Source organism: Equus asinus, chromosome 6 (genome assembly GCF_041296235.1).
Source record: "Equus asinus isolate D_3611 breed Donkey chromosome 6, EquAss-T2T_v2, whole genome shotgun sequence".
Lineage (NCBI taxonomy): Eukaryota > Metazoa > Chordata > Mammalia > Perissodactyla > Equidae > Equus > Equus asinus.
The window spans coordinates 51,660,360-51,687,500 of record NC_091795.1 but is presented as its reverse complement, the minus strand read 5'-3'; the positions used below and the strand labels follow the sequence as shown (position 1 = coordinate 51,687,500).

General features: G+C 44.6%; 1 protein-coding gene across 14 annotated transcripts in view; it reads right to left on the bottom strand.

The window, feature by feature from the left end:
- Positions 1-16,541, bottom strand: part of BCL11A (BCL11 transcription factor A) — a 97,899-nt gene extending 81,358 nt beyond the window's left edge. For 7 of the 14 annotated variants that reach the window (XM_070512053.1, XM_044772494.2, XM_044772496.2 and 4 more), the window contains exons 1-2: positions 15,644-16,053; positions 8,475-8,804 (exon numbers count right to left, since the gene is read on the bottom strand). In XM_070512053.1, the coding sequence (XP_070368154.1) occupies positions 8,475-8,804; positions 15,644-15,698 (385 nt within the window). In that variant the 5' untranslated portion in view covers positions 15,699-16,053. Of the gene's footprint in view, positions 1-8,474; positions 8,805-13,360; positions 13,868-15,643 lie in introns of those variants that run through there. The other 7 variants (XM_070512057.1, XM_070512063.1, XM_044772493.2 and 4 more) reach the window with 4 other exon arrangements.
- Positions 16,542-27,141: the final 10,600 nt, after the last annotated feature.

The window sequence follows — 27,141 nt, the reverse complement described above, 5'->3', positions numbered from 1 at the left end:
AGATCCAAGAGTATCTTTATCAGAATTAAATTTTTCCTTATTGATTTTTTTCCCCTTAACATAACAAAAACATAACATGAGAAGGTTACGATTTATTATTAAAATTTTTCTCAGCCTTTAAATCATTCTTCAGTAGCCAATGTTCACTTTTAAATGTAAAAGAATAATTTTTTTTTTAATCTTAGGATAGGATGGAGTGGAAGAGAGAAACTCATGAGATTTAAAATTTAACATTGGTTAATGCATTGTTTTAACTGTGAAGACTTGGGGGGAGTGTCTAAAATGAGCAGTAAATGGCTCATTGTGAGCTGCCCCCTAAATGTAAATAAATCATGAAATCATGGTATCCCCTGAGTCGGGAAAGGGAAATGCTTCAGATTTTTTTTTTTTTTTTTTTTTGGCCCAAAGAGAAGCTCCATATTTAAAACGTAAAAGATCAGACGTGGCATGTAGGGCATTGTGCTCCAACTAAGGTAAGAATCCGAGCTACACCTTATTTCCCTAAAAATTAACAGATGTGATTTTTTTTTGCCGCTTTTTTATGCAGCATTACGTATCAAGAAAATGAACAACTGATGAACACAAATTTAGATGTTCTGATGCTTAGGAGACTTCCTTGTGTTTTTTAAGAAAGTTCAAAAAGAAAACAGAAAACCCGGGGCGGGGTTGGGGGGGGAGCGGGGAGTGAGCATAACGGCACCTGTGTTCTTCCTGAAAGCACCTTTGCAGGTTTCACAATTATTCCATTCTTCATTTTAATGGGAGTTTTTAATCAGTGGACTCAGCTCTATCTAAAACTAAGATCAAATTGTACGTGTAATTGTTCATCGCCAATGCTAACAACAGTGAAGATACAAACAGAAACTCATTGTGAGTGACCAAAGGTCCCCAGGTATTCCCTTCATCAACATGCCTGCTCCAGGTTCCCACTGGGAATTCCCTGGCGCACAGATTCAATTCTGATTAACGCGCTGCCAACCCTATCTGGAAGAGGGTGTGCGAGGCCCCTTCTCGCCTCTTTTACAGGAAGTTTAAACTCGATCATCTCACCTTTACTAGATATAATTTGTTGTTTAGCACTCTAAGAACTTGATGTTTCATCTATCTAAAGAGATCAAAAAGAAAAAAGGAAGGCAAAAGAGGGCGCGAGGTGAAGGCCGGCCTAGCTCTGGTGCACGGCCCACTGCCTCCAAGCAGCAACCTGTTCAGGTAACCCTTCCAGCGACATTGCATCAGATCCCCTCAGATCAGTCTCTAAGGGGAACCAAGAGATGAAACACTCCGCCTCCCTGTCTGCACACTTATTCACCCGTTCTTGGTAGCTTATTTTTCCAAGTGTTTTGTTTCAGGAAACGTGTGTATTTTCTTTGTACGTTTCTTTGTGGATTTACCACAACTGGTTCTGACAGCTGTTGATTCTGTTAAATGAACACATTATAAAAATCCTCTTTAAAACCTCAAGCAACAGTGGACTCAAAAATAATGGTAAAATATTTTAATGGAGTTCCAGTTGAGAGTTGGTTAAAAAAAAAAAAAGTACAAATGGAGGCATAGAAGTCCTTTAAGTCAGCACCAGATTTAAACTGAATGTGTGTGTGTGTGCATGTGTGTGCGGGTGTGTTTAATGGGGAAAGAGGGGTGTTGCAAATCACCACAAATATTTACACTGTACTCCCTTTGTTCAAATCGCATACTTTTAACAGGAAAAGCTGGAACTGTGGCTATTTAAAATTTTAAATATTCAAACGCCTGTAATTAACCATATGAAACAAATTATGTTGCATTTCTCCATACCAGCACATGCAAAAAAAATTCTGGTCGTGGATTGGGAGGTGGCAGAGTTGGGGAGACAATTCCAAGAGGAAGAAAGGATGATGTTTTCATTTTGCTATAGATCAAAGGAGAACAAGAAGGGAAACTGTGGCATATAGAGCATTTTTACACCGCTGTCTTTCACACTGGGCTATCTAAGTTTACACAATTCCCCAGACTAGCTGCATATTAAGCTTGCTGTGTACAGCTTTATTATGGCGCGGTGGTGGAAGAAGCATTAATATTCCGGCTCCGCATCTGACAGGGCATTTACATGCGCCCATCTGAGCAGCACCTGAGAGCTCCTCCAAGGTACAGTAACTGTGCGCCTATTGTAAAGGCAAATGAAGCTCACCTATTCCCTGCTGGGGTCAGAAGTGACCTCAGCACCCCCCATGCCTCAAATCTTTCCCTTGCCAACCCAACTTAATGCCATCGCAGAATGACGAATGAGCTCAGAAATAGACCCCAAGTTACCAACCCTGCTAAGAACAGCAAAAGCCTTTGCTGAAATGTTTTAAAAATGCATAGGGAGTGCAGCTGGCCAGTAAAAAGCAGAGAGACAAATTCCAGTGAACCCAATATGGAATACGTTACATTCTAAAACTGATTAGAAATACAGTCTGATGTTTACTGGCTTCAAATTGAATTTGGCATCAAGCATACTGGCTTTAATAATGCTGGAATTTTTTTTTATTATTATTATTATTATTTTAAATCTGCCTTTGGTCTCTAGGAGCACATGTGGAGAGCTAAAGCATTCTTATTCGTCAGGTTACATTTCCTGGAAATTAAGTTTGTGACAGAAAATGACTCTAGTAGCAATAATATGGTTCGTGCTCAAATTAATTAGGTCATTGTTGTAAAAACTACATGGCAAATTACAAAGGTAAATTTACTGATATTGGCCAGAGCTCTATACCCTGGAAGTAGAGGCGAAAAGCAGTTTAAGGATGCTTATTTACCTAGGTAGGAGGAAAGAACAGAGGAAAGAAGGATACAATGGCCAATTTTCTATTTGTATTACAAATAAAAATATTAGTCATTATCCATTAAATTATATAGTCTGAACATATTTCATGAACTTTATTAACGTCCTCCAAATTGACACATAAAATAAAAACCTACCTGATTTGAGATAATGTTAAAAATGAGCACTAAGTTAAAATCTTTTTTTTTCAATCCTTGTAATAACAACACTGCTGACATAACCATGACCCAAATGAAATCTGAACAAGCAGAAAGGTACTAAAGATCCTTGGTGATTAAATCTCTTGCTAAAAAAGTGGCAAGGTGCCAGGCTGAGTCCAGCTTAATGCTAAGTGGTTTTTATTGCACAAAGCTGGTAGTACTGTATATAAAAACAGACTTGGGCTTGGGGTAAATTTTGTCAAATGACTTCTTTGTGCAATAAAGGGTGTGAACAGACCAACCAAAGTAGATTAACATCGAGTGACACAATCTCGGTGCATCTTCCTAGCTGTGCTACTTTGGTTAAATTTCGTATTTTCCCCCAAAGGAAAGCCAAACTTTCTGACTGACTAGTGTGTGAAGTTACCCCTCACCTCTTCTCCTTTATTAAACACCTTCACTGAGAAATCACGGAATTCTGAAAAATGCTTCCCTAGGATTTGCACGTTTGTTCTGTACTCCAATTTACTCCTCCCACATTAGCCAAACTACATTGAGGCTGCAGTGTGAAATTAATGATTTTCCAGGACTCTAAAATGTGCCATTAACATACATCTAACTCGCCTCTTCCCTGAGCTGAAGGTTCGCTATCCTGACATTGCCTGCCCGTTTCTACACCCAGTTGCATTTTCCAGTCCATGGGCAGCTCCATAATTAAATCCCACACTCACTAGGAGAAAGGTGTGCAAAACAGATTTCAGATGCTTTAAAAGGCACAACTTACAACACAACAAGGAATGGGGTGATTTAAGAAATTACAGCACTGCTTTTTTTTAAGCTTTCACAGAATAAACACAGAGAATGGGAGGGAAACTTTCCCCCTCTGCTCCTGTTCTTGAAGTGAATACATATTTGTGCTTCCAATAAAAGGCCATTTTTACATTAACTGTCTGTAACAGCAGGAGACAGAAAAACTAACACAATCTCCACATCACACACAGGATGATCTTCATATCACGTGGCCCTATTCTCAAAACTATTATTTATAAAAGACAACTAGGAAAATGCACAGGGCATTTTTTTCTGTGTCACCAAAAGGGTAAGGTCTGAAGAACTTTGGGATCTTTGGGATCAGCTACATTTTAGATTTTTTTTTTCTTTTGGCTTTCTAAAGTAAATTTAGCAGCCATGCGGGCCACTGTGTTTAATTAAGCTTTCAAAAGTCCTCTGACAATGCCAACAATTGTAAGACACTTCTGCGGCTCAATCATGCAATCACTGTGACAGTTCTATTTACAATTTGTCTTAGAAAGAGTTTCTCTGACATTGTACTTTGACAAAACATCCAAGCTGCCAGTTCACAACCTTTCTCTGTCTTATTTACAAATACAGCTTGTATATAGGACTCCCAGTCTCATGGACATGAGTCTTTGGGTAGTAGCCTCACAAACACAGGCCCCCAAGGAAAATCCTAGGTGTTGATTAGGAAACAATATTCTCTATTCTCTGGATTCTGAAGGTAAACAAAATGTTCACCAATATATTGGGGATTTTTTGTTTGTTGCTTTTTTTCAGCTGCCACGCTAAAAATTCACTTCAGAAGTCAGCAGTTTTTATTCAGAATCACACAGATAAAGAGAAATGAAAAATAAGTAGTCATAATAGGATACTATAGTTTATAGTCTCATTTATAATTACACCATAAAGTAGACAAATACATCCTCCAGTTGAATCTGATCTAGGAAAGAATTAGAATGGGTACAAAGAGAAAAAGGCAGGTTGATTTTCTAAGTTCTGAAAAGCACAAATACCTATATCATCAGGTATTTATCATAAATATCATAAATCATATTTATGTAAATATCATAGGTATTTATACCTATAATATCAGGTAAAGCACATACCTGATTTACCTTTAAGTAACATGCTAATGTATTTCTGTTTTGAATGAATATTTCTCACTTCTTTGGAGAATCTGTCTTACATATTATTATCTAGAGATGAGGTATATTGTCCAGGGAAATAATTTTTAAATACTCTGATATAAATGTCTATGTTCATAATTTTAAGGAGAAAATGTTATATATCAATTGTGGTTGACTCTACTACATTTTATAGGACTTGTCATATTTTCTCCCATTCTCTCAAAAAGCTAACTTTATCATAGCCCAATTCAAAGATTTCTGTGTACAATAAGCCAAAATCTCAAAGCTGACATGGTGGGAGAATATTTTTTGGCCTTTTCTATAAGTGAATAGCAGTTTCACATTCACTAATCTTCGATGAATCTTTCCCCGTCATAAAAGATGAGACTAGAAAACAAAACCAAACCCCTATTAAATGCCCTGACTGCCAGTCAAAGGCTGCTGCGATGTGATGGTGAACACAAATTGAGGACCTGGGCCCTGCACGATATAACCTGCTCAGTTAAATTAATACTATTTCAATGGTCTCAATGGATCACAGTCATGCAATATTTAAAATATGTGAATAAAATCAAATAAGCAACCAGATCAACATATATGTGTGTAGTTAATACACATATATGGGTGAAGTGCCAGAACACATACCCATCATTTGCCAGATAAAAATCCTCCTTTCTAAAAAATACTCAGCTTTGAGAGGCCTATGTACAGTCAAAATGCATACCATTTTACTGAAGATTTAAAGGACTCTACCTTATTCTCCTATTTGAAAACCGCGAATTCTAAGCTTTATTTATCTCAGGAAGATGTCACTGTTTTATTCCTGCTTCTTGCCTATAAAATGGCACAGAGCACACAGTGAGCTCAAATCCAACTTACATCGCTTTAATAAAGCCTTCCCTACACAGCACACTTAAATGACTACCTTTTATGTGGTTGCCAAATATATTCTTCTAGAGATTCATCAGTATATCTCTTTCCTAATACAGAGCATCGCTTCTCCTTTCTTTTTGTGACACAATTCAAATATCTACTGAATGATTACTCTCATTGTTTCCTTCCTCACCATAAAAAGAAAAGCAGACTTGGAATTGTGAAGACGTGCTTGAGAGAAATGGGCTGGGAGTACACAGCTGTCTTCCAGAACTTCGCTTCAGAGGCACCTGAGGGCCGGCGCATCTTAATTTATGTGCAATGGTAGAATGTTAATTTCACCATAAGAAACGCTTAATTCATTACTGTGAATGATGAGAAGTCGTGATTCTAGTTACTGACATCTCGATTTGAGATGTGACCACACTATTTATGTTCAGCCAATTCCAGGGTGGGAACAGGTGATTAAACACAATGAAAGGAATCAAGACTTTGTAATTATTCGTGCATGAAAGGTTTACCTCACCTGGGTCGCAGCATTTGTGCACCCATTGACTATCTTAGATACCTCAGATAGCTTTTCATCTCAGTGAAATTATTTAGCATTAGCCCTATAAAACATATTTTAAATGAGCCTCCCTTTTTTTGGCTTCTCTGGGCTCTGCTGTTGTACTAGTTCTTAAAAAAAAAAAAAAATGGGACCTTTATGACAACCAGGGAGTTAAGGAAAATAGCTTTTCTTTCCCTGCATAGGATTCACAACTGTAAGGGGAAAAAGCCTTCACTATAGGGCCTTCCCCCAGCTTTTAGATTCCTCCTCTAAGAACAGAGGCACAGAATTTTCGAGCTGGTTGATCTGCGACTGAATAACCCATTTGGGACCTCAGTAAAAAGTGTGGTTTTAATTCTTGCTTGACAGACACTGTGTTTTGTCTTTTAAACGAGCAGCTCGATATGTAAATACGATGTTACATCACGCAAGTGTTACTCCATATTTGGTGATTTAGAAAGGCTTTGGATCTCCAAAGACGACAATCCCCTTCCGCTTGCTCTTGCTTCATTAATCATGCCTTACACTTCTGTTCATTTTCCTTCCAGTCACAAGACAGCACATGGAAATGGTCATTGCCGTATCCTACTGGGGGGTGCAGGGGAGGGGGGGAAATAAAATCTCAGACTACATGTCACATCCACGTGGGCTGGATTTGAGAAAAATATTTTGTAAAAGCAACTTCCCTGCTAGCAGATTTCTCATTTCACTAAAGGAAAAGTATCTGAGTGTTATTGCAGGAAGCTTTCAAAACAGAAAGAAAATGCCACGTTTGATTTTAATGATCAAATTCCAGAGGGGGAGAGGAGAAATAATACGACATTTGATCCTCTCTGGAGCACTGACCTACTACAGTTCAACTTCGTGGTCAAACTAGGTCGGAGAGACGAGTTCCAGTGAATCACTTGATCAGACGCACCACCTTTCCTAAAACTGAACCAACCTTGCACCTTTGGGGGGAGGGGGCGGGGGAAACACAGGAAAGTGATCCACTGACAGGCATGCCATTTTTGTCACCACAGAATCTGCATTCACTTTGTCTTATGTGTTAAATCACTGTGGTTTCATAAAAAATGTTTTAAGGGTTACTATATAGTGTTGCTGTTTATCACCCAGAGTAGGGATTTAAGTCCCTCTGTTAGGCCCTAATTCCTTCTCCCCTGAGCTGCTGAGAAACCCACACACCTAGCTACCTCTCTACTAAAATTAAGCAGAGGAAGGAGATCTGTTGAAGATGTGTATGTATTTTTCCAGGAGAATTTTTACATTGTGTTATAGCAGAAACAGTGGAAGTCTGGACTGGACATTTGTAAGGGTGACATGTGATTGTGTAAACCACAAACAAAATCAAGATACATCTGTCAAAACCACATCAGAGACAGGGGAGAGCACAGAGAAGCATTTATCATTTAGCTGAGGAGGCAGGCTGCAGGGAGCAGCCGTTCCTGTCAAACCAACCTTTTGAAATTTCCAACATGCCCTTAAACTTTTCGAGTAAGCACGTCTGTGCGCTTCAGCAACTGCCCTCTCTACTCTGGCCTGGCCAGTCGAAAATGGCATCTTAAAGTCAAGGTCACGGTGTCATCCCACCACGGGGCTGTGTTTAATTACAGCCCCATACGGGCTGACAGCCAATATGGATCCAAGGCTAGCCCTGAAGCTCAGTTAACTCTTTCCACCCCCTCCAAAATGCCCTTCCAGCCCACCCCACTTCATGGAAGCCCTGAGAACTAACTGCACCCCTGGGGAGGCCTGACCAGGTATTCTGACTCAAACAGGTCACTGGCCAAACTACAAATGCCTATGTGGCCACTCTGCCTCTGACTTGTCACCAAGACTGGAAATGGACATTGGAAACTGGGCTAGATACAGTAAGGTTCAACACTTAAAACTGAGAAAGATAGAAAAAAGGAGAGGAATTCAGAATCAGCAGATCCAGAAAGAGGGTATCAAGTGTGTGTACCTATTCTGCCTACATCTGACTCAGTGATGTGGAAAACATTTATTTTTGTGTGTCCTGGACGTAGGCAATAGGAATGATTATTTTAACATTACAGGGCTGTCATGGACAGTCACACGGAGAAATACAGAAAGCACTTCACCCCTTCTTAGTGCTTGGCTACAGCGCCTCTGAAAATGAAAAGAAAACATGCAAACAGCTTTTCTCCTTGCTTCTCATTTACCTGCTATGTGTTCCTGTTTGGGGCAAATTCCTCTAGATGACGTTGATAAACAATCGTCATCCTCTGGCGTGACCTGGATGCCAACCTCCACGGGATTGGACGCTTTTTTCATCTCGATTGGTGAAGGGGAAGGTGGCTTATCCACAGCTTTTTCTAAGCAGAGGCTGCCATTGCATTGTTTCCGTTTGTGCTCGATAAAAATAAGAATGTCCCCCAATGGGAAGTTCATCTGGCACTGCCCACACGTGAGGAGGTCATGGTCCCCTTCTGGAGCTCCCAAAGGGCCGTGGTCTGGTTCATCATCTGTAAGAATGGCTTCAAGAGGTTCGGCTGTGGTTGGAGAAACAAAAGCACAATTATTAGAGTACCAGAAAGGAGAGAAAAGGGGGAACACATTCTCAACCCCACCCCATCCCACCACACTACATAAAGCGTTTCTAGGCTCCTCCATAGAGTACCCCGAAAATGTGGGCACCTAAAATGTACAGGATGTAGAGGTTATCGACAAGACAGCAAGTTTATCACTGAGGCAAATCATCATATATTTAAAGAAAACTATCTGACTTGCATAACCCGAGAGGACACACATAAACACATACACATCCTACAAATGTGTCTGGACTTTGAGTTTAGAAAGAATGACTTAAATAAATAGCTAATGCAGGGAACATCAAGAAGCTTAAATAATAACTACCCCCCCCAAAAAAAAATTGGTAAACACATGGATTGAAACCAAATTTGTTTCTTTTTTTCCTACAGGCTAAGTTGTCTATTGTGCCAAAGAATAAAAGGAGAAGTGAATAAACACACACACCCTTTGTGTGTGAATGTGTGTACTCCTGAGTATACAGAGACGTAGCTTCATGAATTAGACAGCTACTACATCACCCAGAAAGTGTGCCACATGTACAGCGCCGTAATAAGAAAACCACTGCATTCACCTGTGAAACGGATCTAAATAATCATCATAACGCAGCAACATTCACTCCGCCAAAAACCTTTCTGCTCTCACTCTCAGCAGTGCCACAAAATCAAAGAAATACCAAATTCACTGGCAATTCTTCTCAGACACATTAGCTAAATGGGATACTTTTCAGTACTTAAGAAAATAAGCCAATTAGTCATTTTTTCATTCTGAAGAAAGGAATGCTTAAAATATTCTAAACATGTTTGCACTTGGTGGCCCCCATCACATAAAAATCAGAATGGTCAAGCAAATGCCACATTTCAGAACAAGGCTGAGAAGTCCTTTCTTTAGACTTGAAATACTTTGCCTAATGTTGTCAAAGTTGACTAATTTTCTGAATGAGCTCCAAAACGCTTCATTATGGGACTATTTCTGCACAGATAATCACCAGCGGATGGTATAACAAGGTAGGTATGTCTTTCGTTCCTGTTTCCTCTTTTTTTTTTTTTCAACTTTGCACCAAAATACCCCAGCATCTATTTGAACAGCTTCTATCATTTTTTAACCTTCCAACGGGGAAAAGAGAGTTGGTAAGTCTCTGTTCCTGAAATCTTATGCTTACCATATCAAAAAAAAAAAAATCACAAAATACAAAACACATCCAGGATGCTGCCAGTTAATAAAACTGAAGCAGAAAACGTACAAGTCTTAAACAGTTAATCAGTCTGACCTTCTTTAGCAAGCTGCCAATTTCACATTTAATGAACTTAAAGCCACAGAGAATCAAAAAATAGATTTTAATTTGAGTGTAGAATATTGGAACAGATTTTGATAAAGTGCAAAAATCCAGTGAACTCAGGTTAAATTTATTTCAACCCTACCCAGGCTGAATATTGAGGGGGAAGATCTGGACTAACTCCCAGATGTGCTGGGTGAAATAATATTGAGAGAGCCCTGCCTAGCTGCACCTGTGCTCAAGTAGGACATGTCATAATTTCTAGCCTCTGGTACTCCTCCTAACTTAACATAAGGTCACCACAGGAATATGAAGGTTATATTCCTACTAATAAAGACAGCAAGGTAAGCACTTATGTTTCTTTGCCCAACAGACTGACCAAAAGATAAATACAGAATACACACGCACACTTTCAAATAAAAGGAGACAAACGGAAGTGCTTTCGCATTACGCCTCTATGTCATTTTTCTCCTACATTTGCTTTCATTTTGACCAAGTGAGGAACTGACTAGGGAAGTCATTCTCCAAGGTCCCTGCTATTCAAACTAAGGATTTTAAGTACACATTGACAAACGTGGCTTTTTCTGTTCAGCATTAACCACAAGTTCTGAGGTTTGTAGTCTGAAGAAAGACTCAGGAAAAATATTTTATTTTATTAAAGTTAGTACTATGTAGAACCTTTGCAAAAGACATTTTTTAAACTCCACTGTTAAGATTCGTTTTTTATTCCCAAGGCCTAACACATTTCTGAAAGTGGAAATATTATTTAGGAGCAAAAGGAAATATTCTCCTAGGTATCAAATAGTTAAAGGTAATGTGGTACAAAACAGACTTGGTTAAAGTCTTCTAAACGTAGTGACTGAACTGATTTACAATCAAAACCAGGAAATGAAGTGGTAATTCAGAGGTTGCTGATTACACCTCCACATTTCACCTAATTAATTTTATAGGAGGCAAAGTTCTTGAAAATAACAAGATGATCAAATGTACAGATATAAAACCTGTAACCTCAACATTTTCTATGCTCTTAACGTAAATTATTGCTAATTAACAAGAATTATATCCTAATGTATGAAATACATTTAAGATCCGGCTCCTTGCAAAATATTTGGCTAGTGATGTTCAGAGAAATACCAAAACGTGTTCTTATTATTGCTGCTATATTATTAAAAATCAGACAAAGTGAGGCACAAAGAAAATATGAAAATACAATTCTCTTGGTGTCGTCTACTGATCTGCATTGATATCTTTTCTCAGTGGCAATCAACATTTCCTTTCTGGGCATCTGATAATTTCTCTGTATTTTAATGCAAATCCCTCTTTCCCTAAAAACATTCCTAACCTCAGCCATTTTACCCCCTCCCTCAATTCAATTCCATCCTCCTTCGCCCCCACAATACCATCGTTTCTAAGCTCCGGCCTAAGCTCCGGCTGCAAAGCGGGGAGTCCTGGATTGAAGTGGAAGGGAGTGGGCAAATAATCACAATAATTAGTAGCGAATTCTCTACAAGGGGAGGAAGAAATAGAAAATAAAATGCTTCTGCGTTCAAACAGCAAGACAGACTGGAACGTCTCAATGCCCCAGCGGCTGACTGAGATCTCTTTCCTCTCTCTGCAGTTGCAAAAGAATAAATTTAAAAAGGGGAGGAAAAAAAGCCTTAGAAGAAATGTAGGGAAGGAGCGAGGGAAACGAGGGCTGCTGGGGGAGGGGGAGGGGGAAAAGAAGCTCAGCCTTCAAGTTTGCTTTCCAAGTCCTTCCCTTTGATTGTCTTAACAGGGTAAGGAAGCAAACCGAGGCTGAAATGCAGAGAGGAAAAGCAAAGAAACAAAAGCGACGGCAGGAGCGACAGGCCCTGGGCAGGGGGCCCGGCAGGGGCGGGCTGCGCAGAAAGTGAAGTTGGGCGCCGGGACTCTGAGGCACAAAGCGAGCAGCGTGCTGGCTGCCGGCTCCGGCCGCGCTCGCTGCGAACACGTGCGGCGGCGGCCGGGGAGCCGTGGGGCCGAGGGCCAGGGGCCCGGGCGCGGCGGGCAGCCAGGAGCCCCGACTGCCGCCTCTACTCCCATCCAGTCTGGCCGTGGGGTGACCGCGGTTCCCTGGGCCCTCCAGTTGGAGAAATGAAAAGGGAGGCTTGGAAAACTCGGCTGATTAACCTGGTACAGACTCGGTATCACCGCACACACCTCAACCCCGGGTCCTGAAATTCATTCTGTGTCCACAGGCTCACACTTTTTACTTTCGGGGACCTCTACAAATGCGTTTCTCCCGCAATTCCGGGCACCAGTGTGCTCAGCGCGGCGGCGGCTGCGGTTATTCATTATTAATGATGCTGCTTGCCCGCATCATTAGGATGATAACTATTACTATTGTTGTGATTTCGGGCTCCGAGGCGAGAGCTGCAGGAGGCAGGGGAGCCGGGGGTCGGGCTGCAGAGGGTCCCTGCAAGCCTGCCGTGGCCGCCGTGGTCCGTGCTTTGCGCGGGGATCAGGGAGTGGAAGAAGTGAACCAGGAGACTAAGTGCAAACTTGCCGATCCCGCCCTTTGGCCTTGCCCCAACGCCGGAGACCGCGCACTCCCCTTTCCTCCCTACCAAAAATGCCCGCCCCAAAAGAAACCGAAAACTGCACCCCGCTCTGCAGCCGGCGCACGGGGGTGTCCGCCGCCCTCCCGGGTGTTCCTCCGCAGCCCTAGCCAGAAGCATTTTTAAAGTCAAAATGAAGAACAAAGACATAAGGGGTGATGGGGGGAGAAAGGGAATTCTGCCTAACCGTCCGTTTCCCCCACCCCCACCCTCGCAATGCTTGTCCCTCCCCGGCTGAGAAACGCAGAGCAGGGGGTGGGGAAGCTCTGGTACAGGTTCAAGTTCGCTGAGCTTTCTTGATCTTGTTCTGCCTCCTAGCGACCGAATGGCTTATTCAGCCCAAGAAGCGGAGGATGGGGGGTGAGGGGGTCCTGAAGACCGGAATGGCTCCCGCCCCCTCTGTGCACCCAGAAAATGAGGAAGGAGCGACCCGCGCACCTCCTCCAAACTAGTCCCCTAATCCCAAACCCGCACTGAGACCGGGGGAGAGGGGCTAACCCACCCAGCCTGGAGTGTCCCGAGATAGACCCGGGATGGGGGGAGTGGGGGAAAGCAGCCCGAACTGCACGCCTCAGTCCATCCTTTGAGCCCCCAGTGCATCCTTCCGAAGAAGGGCCCGGCTTTCCCGAGTCCTGCGAACACTGCCCTTACTTCCCGCCGGTACCTGGCCGGTCTGTAACTTCACACCGCCACGCGCTGCGTCTGCTCCGCATCCGGCGCGGCCGGGGGAGTGGGGGGCGGGGGAGAGCGGCGAGGGAGGGATGCGCGGGGGTGGGGAGAGGGAGGGCCCCGCAACGTGCCGGGGCGGGGGAGCTTCCGAAGTGTATGACAAGTTCCAGGTCTCAGAGAAAAATTCAATTCCCTGTGCGCACTCCCCCACCCCTTTAAAAATACAGAACTGGTAAAGGTGGTCCTCTAAAATTGCATCAAAAATTTAAATACGGGTCACGAATGAGGTGGGGAAGGGATGTGGGCCCTCTCATGCCTTTCTTTCCCTTGCTGCCAAACTTTCCTAAGTGTCCACTGCCCGCCTTTCCAGGCGCACTCTGTTAGCCAGGAGACAAGTCATACACATCCCCTTATATAGATTCGCAAGGAGGCCCCCCCCCCACCCGACTGAGCCAGGCCCCGGGTGGAGGGCGAGAACTCAACGGTGGGTGCGCGGAGTCCCGGGACTCGGCACTTGCAAAACGCATTCGAAGACGCTACTCCGCTGCCCGCCCCCACACACACACACCTCCCCCCAACCTGGCCTGGCTGCGCTTGGGAGTCGGGGGCCGGTGACCAGGCTAGGTGGGAGGGGGGCAGGGAAAGCACGTGGTGATCTCCCCGCTGTCCGGAGCTGTGGACAAGAGACTCGGGGATGGGGGGGCCAGAACACGCTTTTTCGGTTGCTTTGCAAAATAAAAATGGTTTGCAAAGCCGAGTCTCTCCCCAGCCGACTTCGCAGTCCGGTTGGCCGGGAGAAGGTCTGGGCATTGTGCTGAGGGCGAGAGGGAACCACGGACCCGGCTGGCGCGGAGTCGCGGCACGGCCTGCCGCTGTGCGGGCGGGCGGCGGGAGCCGAGTGGGCGATCCCGGGCGGGGCGGGGGCGCGGCGAGGCCCGGCGAGGCCCCGGCGAGGCCGGGCCGCCGCCGCCGCCCGCTCTTGGGCTGCCGCGCCGCGCTTGGTCCTCTGTCTGTTTGTTGGCAGGAGGCTCCCGCACACGCGGTGCTTGTAAACATTCAGACACGAGATTTTTCCCAATCAAAATCCACTTCCACTTTTTTTGAAAATCTTCCAAAAAATAGTAAGAGGAGGGAGTTCCTCGCTCCTCTCGTGCCGCTGGCGCTCTAAGTTTGCAACTAAAGGGGTTTTGGGGAAGGGGCTAATTGTATTTTTTTTTTTAACTCTGTTAGAGATTGTGAGATTTTTGCGGGGGGGGGGAGGGAGTCAAAAAGGAGAGCGTTGCAGAAAACGGCCGGCGGAGCGTTTGGCTTCTGGTTTGGGGCAAGAAATTTTACATTCTCTTGCCTCGTTTTATTTTTATTTTATTTTATTTTGCAAGTCTTCTCGCCGCCACTGAGGTTCGGCGGGGAGGGGCGGGCAGCCGCAACCCGGGCGGCGGCGGCCCAGGCGCCCTCCCTCCCTCTCCCGCTCGCCCCGGCCCTTGCTCCTGCCCTTCGGCGGCGGCGGCGCGGGAGGGCCAGCGTGAGGAGCCGGCACAAAAGGCAGCGGGACAAACACCCACCTCGGGCCGGAACAAAAGGCGGCAGCGCCGGCCGCGTCTCGCGTCCTTCCCGGTCGCCCGACTCTCCCTGCCGCCGCGGCACCTCTCCAGACTCGGGAGACTCCTGAGCGCCGGGGCCCCCCTCCCACAATCCCACTTTCTCACTATTGTGGAGATGACTACTTTCTCCCGGTGCACACTTGACCGTGAGCGCGCTCGTGTCCGAGGGTCAGTCTCACCTCTTTTCTCCCTGGGAATTGTTTTTTAGGCTTGGGATCCCTCCTCCCCCACCCCCCCGTTTTCCTTCCTTCGGTGAGTGGAACCAACCCCCCTTTCCCCTCCAGTTCCCTTCCCTAGGTTTGCAGGAGAGTTGTTCGCATCCATAGCATTGTTCATTATTTTGCAAAATTGGAGGGGAAATCATTGCATTCCTTTTCGAAAAGCGAAATAAGACAGCGGAAAGCAGGAAAGAGGAGGAGTCAAATTTTTGTAAAATTAAATAAAATTAAAAGGTGCGTGCTATTCCAAAAGTGCACATACGGCTACGGTTCGGGATGGGATGAGGTTTGGGGTTTTTTTCTCCCTTTAATCTCTTTTCTCCCGACTCTCGGAGGTTTTTCTCCTAAAAAATTTTAAAAATGCACGCACACACCCCTCTCTCCCCCTCGCTCTTGCTTCTCGTCCTGCGCGCGCTCGTGATTATTAATAATTATTATTACTATTATTGGGTTACTTACGCGAGAATTCCCGTTTGCTTAAGTGCTGGGGTTTGCCTTGCTTGCGGCGAGACATGGTGGGCTGCGGGGCGGGCGGCGGCGGCGGCGGCGGCGGGCGGACGACGGCTCGGTTCACATCGGGAGAGCCGGGTTAGAAAGAAGGAGACTCCAGAGAAAATATCTTCATCAGTGCCTTTTGACATCCAAAATAAATTAGAAATAATACAAAGATGGCGCAGGGAAGATGAATTGTGGGAGAGCCGTCATGGCTTTTTTTTTTTAAGCAAAAAAAAAAAGAGAGAGAGAGAGAGAGGAGAGATAGAGGGAGAGAGAGAGAGAGATGAAAAAAATGGCAAAAGCCCCCCTGAGCTGCAAGTTCAAGTGCGGACGTGACGTCCCTGCGAACTTGAACGTCAGGAGTCTGGATGGACAGAGACACACAAAACATGGGCAGGGCGAGCAGGAGAGAAGGGGAGGAGGGAAGGGGAAGCTCACACCAATGGACACACATCAGGGGCTGGACATGAAAAAGAGACCAGGACAAGCCAATGGCCAGTGCGGGGCGGGGGAGGTGCGGGGCGGGGGGCTCCGCAGACGCCAGACGCGGCCCCCGGGGGAGGGGCGGGCGGAGGGGAGGGGGCGCTGGGGCCGCGGGCTCACCAGTGGCCACAGCGAGCGCCGAGGCGGCGGCGTGGCGGGGAGAGAAGAAAGGGACGGCGGGGGTGGGGGGGAGCAAGACGTGCACCCTGCTCCCCCCCACCACCGCACGCGGACCCTTAAATGAAAGATTATTAAAAAAAAAAAAAAAAAAAAAAGGCAGCAGCAGCAGCAGCAGCAGCAAGAGTGTAGAGGGAGGCTGCAGCCCCGGGCCGGGGAAGCGCGGGCGGAGGGAAGCCAGGTAGAGTTGCTCCCGGACACCCTCCTCCTTGCGCACACCCACTTCCCCTCACCGCCGCCGCCGCGGCCGCGCTAGCTCCCCGCGTGCGGACGCCGGGGCCGAAGTGAAAGCCCTGAGTCGGCGGCTGCGCTCGGGAAACTTTGCCGGAGGAGAGGATAGCAAAGAAAAATCACCCGAAGTTGAGAGCCGAGCCTCCAAGTTACAGCTCCGCAGCGGGCGAGGGGAGGCGGGAGGGAGCGCGCGGCGAAGCAGAGTCCAGCCCAAGTTTGGAGGGTTGCGGGTCCGGAAGGGCGCGCCGGGGCCTCCCGGAGCCGGGGCGGCCTGGAGAGAGGGGGCAAGGGCGAGGGAGGCGGTGCAGGCCCGGGCGGCAGGGCCGGGAGTGTGCCCCCAATGCCGAGCCGGGGGGCCGGGGGGCCGGGGATCTGAGCGCGCCGACAAGCGCTTGGGGCTGAATGCAACTGAAGCACCAAGTCGAGGCTCCCAAGGGTCGCGGAAAGAGAGAGAGGCCAAGGAATACAGAACGTGGAGCCAGACTCGGGGCACTCGGAGGGGAGCGCCGGGGCCCGGGGCGAAGGAGGCGCCAAGGCGTCCACCTCACCGAGCGGCCGCTGGCCAGAGGACAAAGCACGGGCAGTCCTGGGAGTTCCAATCCCTGGGAACGTGCTCCCGGCGCCGCGGGAGGTCCCGGAGCCGGGTCCCAGGGAAGGACACACCCCCTCCCTCTCCAAAGCAACTGCAAAAGCACAGAGGAATGGAAAGAAAATGTTTCTTACGGGCAGAGCACAACTATTCCTGTGCTGTTACGAGGGGAAAGAAAATGGGGAATGGAGAGAGAGCAGCGGGGAGGCCACGGTTGGTGGGGTGACCGCCCTGGGTCAGCGCCGCGCTCTGCAGGCGCCCCGGGCCAAGGCGCACACCCTGCAGCCCGAAGCCTCCTCTAGCCTTTCCGCAGAGGTTCGCGGGAAATTAGGGAAGACCTGTTGGAAATAAACCCCTGTCTCTTTAATGCACACACACACACGCACGCACACACGCTGCCGCTGTCAAAAAGCGGGCTTCACTCTGGCGTGGGATACTTTCAGTTTTACGTAAAATGTACAGCAACAGCACCCCCTGCGATTGGAAAGTTTATTCAGAAACGTGCCTGCAAAGTCCCCCGGCGTCTCCCGCCTCCCAGCCTCCCTGCCTGCCTGCGCCACCCTGTAGCCTCAGCCGCCACCGCCGCTGCCGAGACCGCGCTGCGATTCCAAATCCGGAAGGGCAGGGGGGAGAGGAAAATGGACTCAAGTCCAAGGGAGGCGCGGAGGGTGCAGGGTGGAGGCGGGTCGCCGCGGCCCGCGAGACTCCGAGCTGCAGGTGGACGTGTGTGAGTGTGTGTCTGTAGAGCGAGGAGCCTTCCTTCCTTCTCCTCCAAGCGGCTCCACAACCCCTCGTGTCTTCTCTTCCCCCTCCTCAGTCTAAGGGACCTCTTTTTCATAAATTCACCCACCCGGCGGGGGGCTTTATTGTTTTCAGCGAGAGCCCCCGGCTTGCACGCGCGCACCCACCTCCCAGCCGCTCCAGCAAGCGGCTGTTTATTCCTGTGTTGTCTTAGTAAAGTTTCAAACCTGTTAGAAAATGACTGGCTTGCCTGGTTCGGCGAAGCTTCGGGCCCCTCTAAATAAGAAAAGGAGGTTTTGATGCTCAGCGTTGGGAGAGATGTGGGCTGGACTGGGTTTGTGTAAATGTGGTTTGTTATTGTTTCTCTCCAGTTTAAGAGGGGGGGAAACTCAAATCCTGTTTAAGAAGCAGGAAGGTTCACTTGCAGTAAAGCTCTGTAGCGTGTGCGTTGCACCATTTCCCCTTTTTCGTGAGTTCTTCAGAGGAGGTCAGCATCTCTCTCCTACTACCGTCTATTTTTTTGTCTTGTTAAGCTAGCCGTTGAGTGACCAAAAGAAGGTCATTGCGGGGGGTAGGGGGAGGGTGGCGAGGCGTGGAGGAGAATGGTTGGAGGGACGGTGAAGAGAGAGAAGAAGAAAGTGCAACTGGGAGGCCTTTGAAAAATAAATAAATAAAACAAAATCCCCTTCAGGTAACAATAGTGAGTCAGATTCTTTCGGAACCGAGCTTTTCAAATTTAAATATTTTTCCCATCCATCTATAGAAGTCCGTAGAGAGAGAGGGTGTATAAATGGGCGAATGTGTGAGGTGGAAATATATATGTATGATTTATATATAATGGTGTGTATAAAGCTTTTCAGGGTTGGCTGTAGTGTAAAAAGTAATGACTTTATTACCTCTGAAAGGTTCTGTGGTTCACATTTAACAGTCTTCTGAATTACAATTCATTACACAATTGTGTGCTCTCTAAAACCGGCACCCTATCAGGGCCACTATCTGTGGTTATTTCCAATAAATAACTGGCAACATTTTATTGATTTTCTTTTTTAAAAAATCATAGGAAATTAAGCACTTAGTTACAAGTAGGTCTGCTATGTTATTGCACTTGTTTCAGATTCCAGGGGGTTCCTTCCGAAACCACATCTTAAAACATACATTAAAAACCCAGTTTTGCAGCTGCTTTCCCTGGGTGCCAATGCAGAGGTAAGCAGCGACGTTTCCACCATTAACGTATATTTAATTTCACCATCATAAAATGCCCAGAGTGAAATAGGAGCTGCCCTGCGCTCCCGCCCCTCCCCCAGCCTGATTTCACCCAGTCCAGAAAACCAGGGCTGTGCATCGGCATTTGATCCCGAGCCCGCTCGCGGACCCCCACTCCCGGTGCCTCGTGCTCGCCCCTACGAGTGACGCCCCCTCCCTCACTGCTGCTGGATGCTCGCTAAAGCGCCCCAAAGTGGGGGAGGGGGAGGGTTTGTACGTGTGTTTAAAGAAATAAAAATATGTTGTTTTAAGAGGTTTAAAAATATTACATAAGTATTGATTAATGATGCAGGTGGTTTTGTCGAGGGGTGAAAGGTCACTTTAAACGCGCGCACTTGGATACACAATAAGTATATTTACCTTTCCAAAAGTGGCTTTTAGAAAGTAATAAATTATGATAGCGTTAAAATTTTCTGGCAGTTCAGTTAACTTCATTTGGAGCTGTGGAACCTTTGCTGATTCCATCGAAGGGGTAATTACGTTCGGTGGGCTACTTCCCCGACCTTTGGTGACGACACTGCGTGTGAACTCCAGGCCAAGTGACGACCCCTCTCCTCCTCTCCTCCCCCTTTTTATCTTGCCCGCGGAGGAGACTCCCCAGGACTTCCTGCAGTATATATTCTGCCTCTGATCTCCGTACTTAATAGCCAAGTCCTGGTTTATGCTTTATAATGTGTTGACAAGTTTTCTAACAGACTTTCTGAAATAATGCACATATATTCACGTCGGTTAGAAACCCACCGTATTTTTAGACTCGAGTAGATCTATACTCTAATGCAGTGAGAGAGTGTAAATCATCGAGGATTTCATAGTCCTTTCAGTAGTTTTCGGTATGAAGTATGAGCCGCGTGGCCTCCAGACGTAACCTTTTAGAAAAAAAGACAGTGCTTTTATTTTATGGTGTAAAGTGCTTTTAGCTCCAGGGCTCTGAACGTGAATGTGGTCAACAAACAGCTCCAAGAAGGAGGCTTATCGCAGTTGCAGCCCTCGAGCCGAGCATCGCCTGGCGCGGGGGACTCGGGCTGAGCGGGAGAATGAAGGGTTAAAAGGTCTGTCTTGATGGAAACTACAAGATTAAAATAAAATATTCACTGTCTGCCTTGAGGGGGAAACATCTTTATAGACTTAAAGATAAATAAATGAATGAATGAATGAATGGTTAAAAATACAGTCGGTCCCACCTTGCTTTTTACCTCATTCTCTCTCTCTCTTTTTTCCCCCCAATGGCAGTTCAGAAAATAGAGAATGGGCGGTCATCTTCATAAAAATAAAACTTAGGTTTGGAGTCTACACTTGGCATAGGGTTTGCATTTGGGATTCTTGGGGGTGGGAGTGCTGGGGTGCAGTTAAGACAAAAGAAAAATCTATTTAAAAAGCAAGAAAGGTTGTTTGTGAGGAAGGGGGTGGGCATTGTGGGGGCACCCTAAATTGAAAGGTGAGCAGAAGAGCCCCAGTCACCTCTTCTCCCCAGCCTCCCTTAGCCCTCACCCCCATAACATTTTTTCCTCCTCTACTACCAGTGTGACCCAGAGCCTGGGACCTAAGGAGGCCCCTGGAGGGCAGTGTCTGCATCTTCTGCAAAGGCAAAGACTTCCCCGCAGGGAGGTTCAGTTAGTCTGGCATTTCTCCAGAGGCTCCCTGGGCCTTTGGCTGCCTGGCAGGCTACTTCACATACCTGGATGGACCCGTCCCAAAAAAAAGAAGGAAGGAGGGAGGGAGAGAGGGAAAAAGGAAGGAAAAAGCTGAATCTGCTCTAAATAAGTCTATACTTGCCTATAGACTGGGCTACTGTGTGCTGAGTCAATAATGTATGGGGAGGGTGGGAGCAGTAGTCTCACTACTTAAATAAGAGGCCCCTTTGAAGACAACAAGGAGTTCTGGTTAGAACACCGCTAGGTGAAATAATTTAGCATTGACATCAAAGACACATAGGTGCTGTGCAATGAAGCCAGACTAATGCACTGCATTAGGAACATCCGAGTACAGTAGTCAGCACACAGTAGAAGCTCAATAAATGGGTTTTGAGTGAACAAATAAATAAATCTTAGCACCACATAAATGAAACCAACAAAACCATCCAAATTCTATTAGTTTCCCCCAGAGACCAGCAAGGCTTTGATCAGGGAACCCTATTGTAAGAGCGCATTTTAGCCTAAAAGTGATTCCCCCCAAGGATGGTGAGCTCAAAAAGATTATTCCAAATATCCGAGCAGCTGAGCAATTAAGAACACAACACAAGATATTTCCATCATCTCTAGCAGCCTACATTATCAAATATCTTCCAAAGAAGCCAGTGTCAAGAACCCAATCTCAAGAGATTCATTTTCTCAACACTGCTTTTTGGATGTCTACAACACAGGTTTCCCAAATGAGAGCACTTCTAAAGGAAAAAAATACAATCAGAACAACCAAAAAATAAAAAATATCTCAAACTTCATTCTCTGTGCCCCCACCCCCCACGAATCTTTTGCTTTCAACAAGGGAATAATTTTTTCAAAACACATTTTTACACCTAATCTTAAAAACAAATAACTAAACAAAACAACAAAACAAGAATAAACAAAATATAAATAAAAATGATTTACCTCATTTTAGGGGGAGAAATAAAAAGCAGCACAACACACACACACACACACACACACACACACACACACACACACATCTGGTCTGACATTTTGTACAGCAAGTTTCAGCCCAATGTGATTTAAAACAATGTGAGTTAAAAACCTCTTAAAATTTGGGTTTATAATGGAAACGCTGACAGACTCTTAATTATAGCAGCCCTGCCAGACACTGCTATAATGAAATAGTGGTGCTTTCATTACTATAGAGGCACTATAGTTAAGGGTCTGTCAGTGTTTCTATTATAAACCCCAAGTTTAAGAGGTTTATAACTTGGGCTATTTAAATGGCACTGGGTGGAATTCAAGTTATCAGTCCAGATGTGAAATTGTTTTATAAAAGACAGAAAAACTCAGCTGAGGAAGCTTTTGGAGTTGGAGATTTCTCTCTCTCTCTCTCTCTCTCCCCCCCCCTCTCTCTTTCTCTCTTTCCCTCCCTCTCTCGTTTCTCCCCTCCCTCCTTTCCTTACAGAGCATCACAGAAATGATTTTTAGTGGTTTCAGATGGTCTTATTGCCAACTTCTAGCTATGACTTCACTGTCTAAAAGGAAATTTTATAGGCAGTTAGCCCTTTATTTGGACAAGTTCTCTTTGCCATTATTATGTTTTCAGTATTTTATTATCCTGGAATATACAGAGAGAGAGAGAGAGGTGGAGGGGGGGGAGGGAGAGAGAGAAACAACTGAAAAAATCAAGACTATATGTCAAGGTATGTTACCACCTCATGCACATACACAAGGTATCCATTCTGGGTTACATTCTGACAAAAAAGTATCAATTTACTGAAGAGGAAAAATAAAGCACCTCAGATCTTCTTTATCTTGTCTATCAACTGTGTGGTAAAAAATAAAGAGGTATTAACATGTTATTTTAGAAGGTTGTAGCTTTCCAGATATCACTTAGTTTGTTCAGAAAGAAACAGCTAGCATGGTGAAGTCAGCACTGAACTACGCAAGGACTATGCAGAAACACCATATATTTCTCTGCTTGATTTTAATTGCTGACAGACAGATGAAGAGTTTATCTTGGATTACCTAATGGGCCAGATTTTTAAAATATGTTCTATTAACCTGATATACCACCACCATAATAGGTAATTAATGTTTGTTAATGATGATGCGGCTGATACTGATTCTAGTGTGAGGAAAACAAGGATGGTGGCAGTAATGTGGTGGCAATGGTGTGGTGGTGATGAAGATGGTGGTGAAGATGTTGACGGTGGTGGTAGTAGCGGTGATGAAGGTTATAGAGGTGGTGATGATGGTGGTGGGGGTGATGGTGATGGTGGAGATTGTAGTGATGATGGTGGGGATGTGAGATGGGGGCGAGGGTGGTTTCTCTAGTTAACATGTCAATCAGAGGGCAGTAGAAGTAGGATGAAAGATGAAGGTAAAAAGCTCAAACCCTTGTTTCTCCAACTCTTGTTGCTTTAGAAAAGCCATTTCATAAAGATCAGGTGGTAGACGAATTAAAATGAAGTTTTGAAATGCATGCTGCTCTGTGCTCCTCCCATAAACACACCAAGATGTGGCCTTGGCTGGGTGTTGTTGGCAGGCTCTAAGATCACTGCCTTCATACAGAAAGACTCACCAAGAATTGTGCAGGAACCATGCCTGCATTGAGAAACCTCTTCACTTCTAGAACAGTTTCTTTTCTCTGTTCTCTCTGATAAAATCAGACCACCAAATAAGGCCATCAAGTACCACATGACCTGGACAATTTTCACTTCACAATAGCTTTAGTTGGTCTCCTCTGGAATTCTCTAGGTGACAAAAGAGAAGTAGTCATCCAAACATGTCACTAGGCTCAAGTTCCTTCTCTGCCAGGTCCTCATAAAGCCCACAAATGCCTAGCCCCACAACCACTCCAGATGTGTGCCAATCATTCCTAGAGATCTCTGAAGAGCTGAGGCTTTTCTGATCCCTTTTCCAGAAATTAAGACATGTTTTTTTCCTGATAGTTAATCATCAGTAATTTTTTTTTTCCTGCCAAATTCAGCAAAGGGAAATTTACTGGTAGAAAATGCCTAGTCCTATTTCATCTTTCCTTGGCAGCTTGGTAGAGGACAAACCTCTCTAGTCTCCCGTTCCTAGCTGTATACAATTTGACTGTTTTCTCCTTTTCTCTTTAAAAAAATCCCTTGCCCAAGGTCAGTTATCTAAGCCTCCAGGTTCCTATAAAATGAAGAATCTGGCCCTAAGAATTGTTATTCTTTCTTTCTTTATGGAGCACCACACTGAGCAGACATAAGACGTGGCTCCTGCTTTTGGATGACTCTTATTTTTAAGGCAACAAGATACACACACACAGGCACAAGCACATCACATAAAGTTCACGAGTCACACATGCCAAAGCCACACTGACGCACACTATTTTCCTCACTTTGCATAGCCCTGGCTGCATGTGGCTGATGTGAACAGTTCTAAGCCTTCAGCAAGGACCTGTTTGAGGAAACACAGCTCTGGTCACTTCTGACGCCAGATTTTTACTTTCTAGAGAAAAAACTTGATTTCCCAGAAATGAAAATGGTAAATAATGATGTCTGGTCATGGATATCTGTGATAATCTATTGTTTTCCGTTTTTATGATGTTATTAAATAGCTAAACTAGTTACTTTCGAGAAATGAGATTTCTGTGCTACATTTGTTTTGTGGACAATACCCTATTTCTAGCATGCATTTGGGAATGTATCATTTTTTAAAGTGACATTGTTTCACTTCCCTAACACATAGTAGGCATTTAATACATTTGTTAAATCAAGGAATGAATTCTACAAATGCATTTTCAGTTGCTGCCCCAGGTGAAAAAGACACAGGTATTTGTGTCTGCTCACTAATAAATTAAATACACAGATAGTGGAAAACTACATTATTTCACTTTTTAAAAAGTTAAGTATAGGCCATTTGCACTGCTCTCTAACCTACACATTATAAACTACAAATGCATTTGGGTCACGTGTGAACAATTGCATGTCTCTTTGTGGATATTTCATATAATAACTTATGTCATAAAAGTCACCACCTGACTCAAGTCCTGCGTTGTCAGTGCTTATAGGGCAGAGCTTCTGTCAACTTCATCTTTTTTCCCCCTTAGCACTGAGTAGGGCCATAGGAAACTGTCTGGTACGTGAGTAAAAACTTACCAAGTAGATCACTTACATTCCCTGGAACTTCAAAATCCTATCTACTATAGATTAAATGTCCTTTTCATTGTTCTCAATTCTCAGACTTTGAAATGCAATAAAATATTCAAGCAGCCAAAATCCAAGTGCATTGTAACACAGAGTAACTCTAAGAGAGGAATTCTGGAGCCTGGTTCTCCAGATACCATCTTCTTTAAATATCAAGGCCTATTCTAGCTGGTTCTCATTCGAAAGAGGCAAGGAGCTTCATAGAGACTCACGCAGTATTGGCAACTCCCTCCCACCTATCCCCAAACAGCGATTCTTGTGGCCTTGCTCGGGGACCAAGGGAAATATCAGTATGTGCTCTTCAAATATGATGGAAAAAGAATCATGACCCTCTCTTCTCAAAATATGGAATGTTGAACTCTGAGCCTAATTAGTAGGAAAAAACACAAGATGAGTGGATTTTCAAAATAAACTTGGTGTCTGACTGTAAACATATAAGGGGGAAGAAAGCATATATGTTAATTATTTGACTATTAATCACATAAAGGAGTTTTGCTGAAGATTGCAGACCTTTTGCATGTGTTGATTTAAAGATTCTAGAAAACTAAAAATATGCTCATTTTGAAACATATGTTTTACAGGAAGTCAACTCTCCTTGAGAAGTTGGGGAACTTGCAACTCGCAATTTTTTTCTTTTATTTTAGCATAAATGAATCAAAGTGAAAAGCAACCTCAGACCAAAAAGGAACTACTTTTTAAAAAACATTGATGTGACTTTAGCTTTAGTAACATCTTCAGAATTCCAAGCTGGATTGTTTTATTTCCACGAATCTTCACATTTAAGGGTTTCAATCTCTTAAAATTAATGTGACAAAGAGAAAATTTTAAATCCTGAGCCCAGGCTTGTGTTATCAGCTTTTTCACCCTCAGTAAGATTGACATGATACCTGGTTTGTAGAAATGTTCAAAATTAATACATTTCTGACAATGCTAAAATGTTGTGATTCATTACATCCAATTTTTAAATATTCTAGAAGGAAGAAGCTTTTCACTTTGGGAGCTGAAAGGGGCAAAAGGGCCTCTGATTTCAGGTGGTATCTTTGCTTCATGCTGTAGGGACAAGACACTGACCAGGAGCAAGGAAATAAATATTAATCCCCGAGTATATATTTTTTTCAATATAATACCAAATGCCTAAACGTCGTGGATAAATTTGCACTGAAATAATAAGATGATGGCAGTAATTATTTTAATGAGAATTTCCCTAGCCAGAATAACAAACAGATATATCGCCTAATGTTACACTGAAAGGTAGTACGTCTGTGCGCGCACTGCTGTGGGGACTAATGTGTGATGAGAGAATCCTTCTGCCCACAGTTTGCGCATTTATGTCACCGTCTATTATTGATAGCACATATTATTTTTACTACATGGTGTCTTTATTATGTAAAGTCTAATTGCAGGAAAAATGATTTTCATCCCCTTGATTTTGATAGGCATTCCCATAGAAAGGATGGGATACAGAGAAGGCTGTGTATTGTGGAATTCCACCATCACTGAGGATATTTGCTGATGACTGCTGATAACAGTTCTATGAGCACTGAACACTGGCCATTTAAGAGGGAAGGAAATTAAGTACAATATACTTGCAATAAAATAAGAATGAGATTCTGATGAAGATACACGGAAACTGGACAACTCGGAATGAAAGCTTCAGCCCCCATGTTCTTGCGTTCAGGTATTGCCAACTGAAGAGTGTACGAAATCTCTCACTGAACTAAAACCTCTGATAAAATGTCACATTAACTTCACCTTGGTCCTGAGGTGGAGATAAGACTAGATGTTTCCGGGTGTAATTTCCATTATGATGCTTACTTTGGTGGAATGCTTTTCAAGAGAGCGAGCGGAGTAACAAAAATCCAGCCTCCAGAACCAAAGAAGGCTGAGTATCTGGCCCATGCGCAGTTTCCACAAAGAAGGTCAAAAAGGGCTGAAGAAAAGGTGCATCAAAGGTATCCTTGGAACTCAGAGCCAATAAAAATGAAACTATCCTCTTCTGAGACCTAATTAACTTTTATATCCAAAGCTACACTGCACATTTGTTCATTGCTTTTGACTAGGACTAAAAAAATGTATGTGCCATGGAAGTAGGCTTTTAAATGATCTATAGGGTGGCTTTTTCATGTCTGCAAGGAATTTTCTCTTCTTTAGAGGTATTCATTCAAT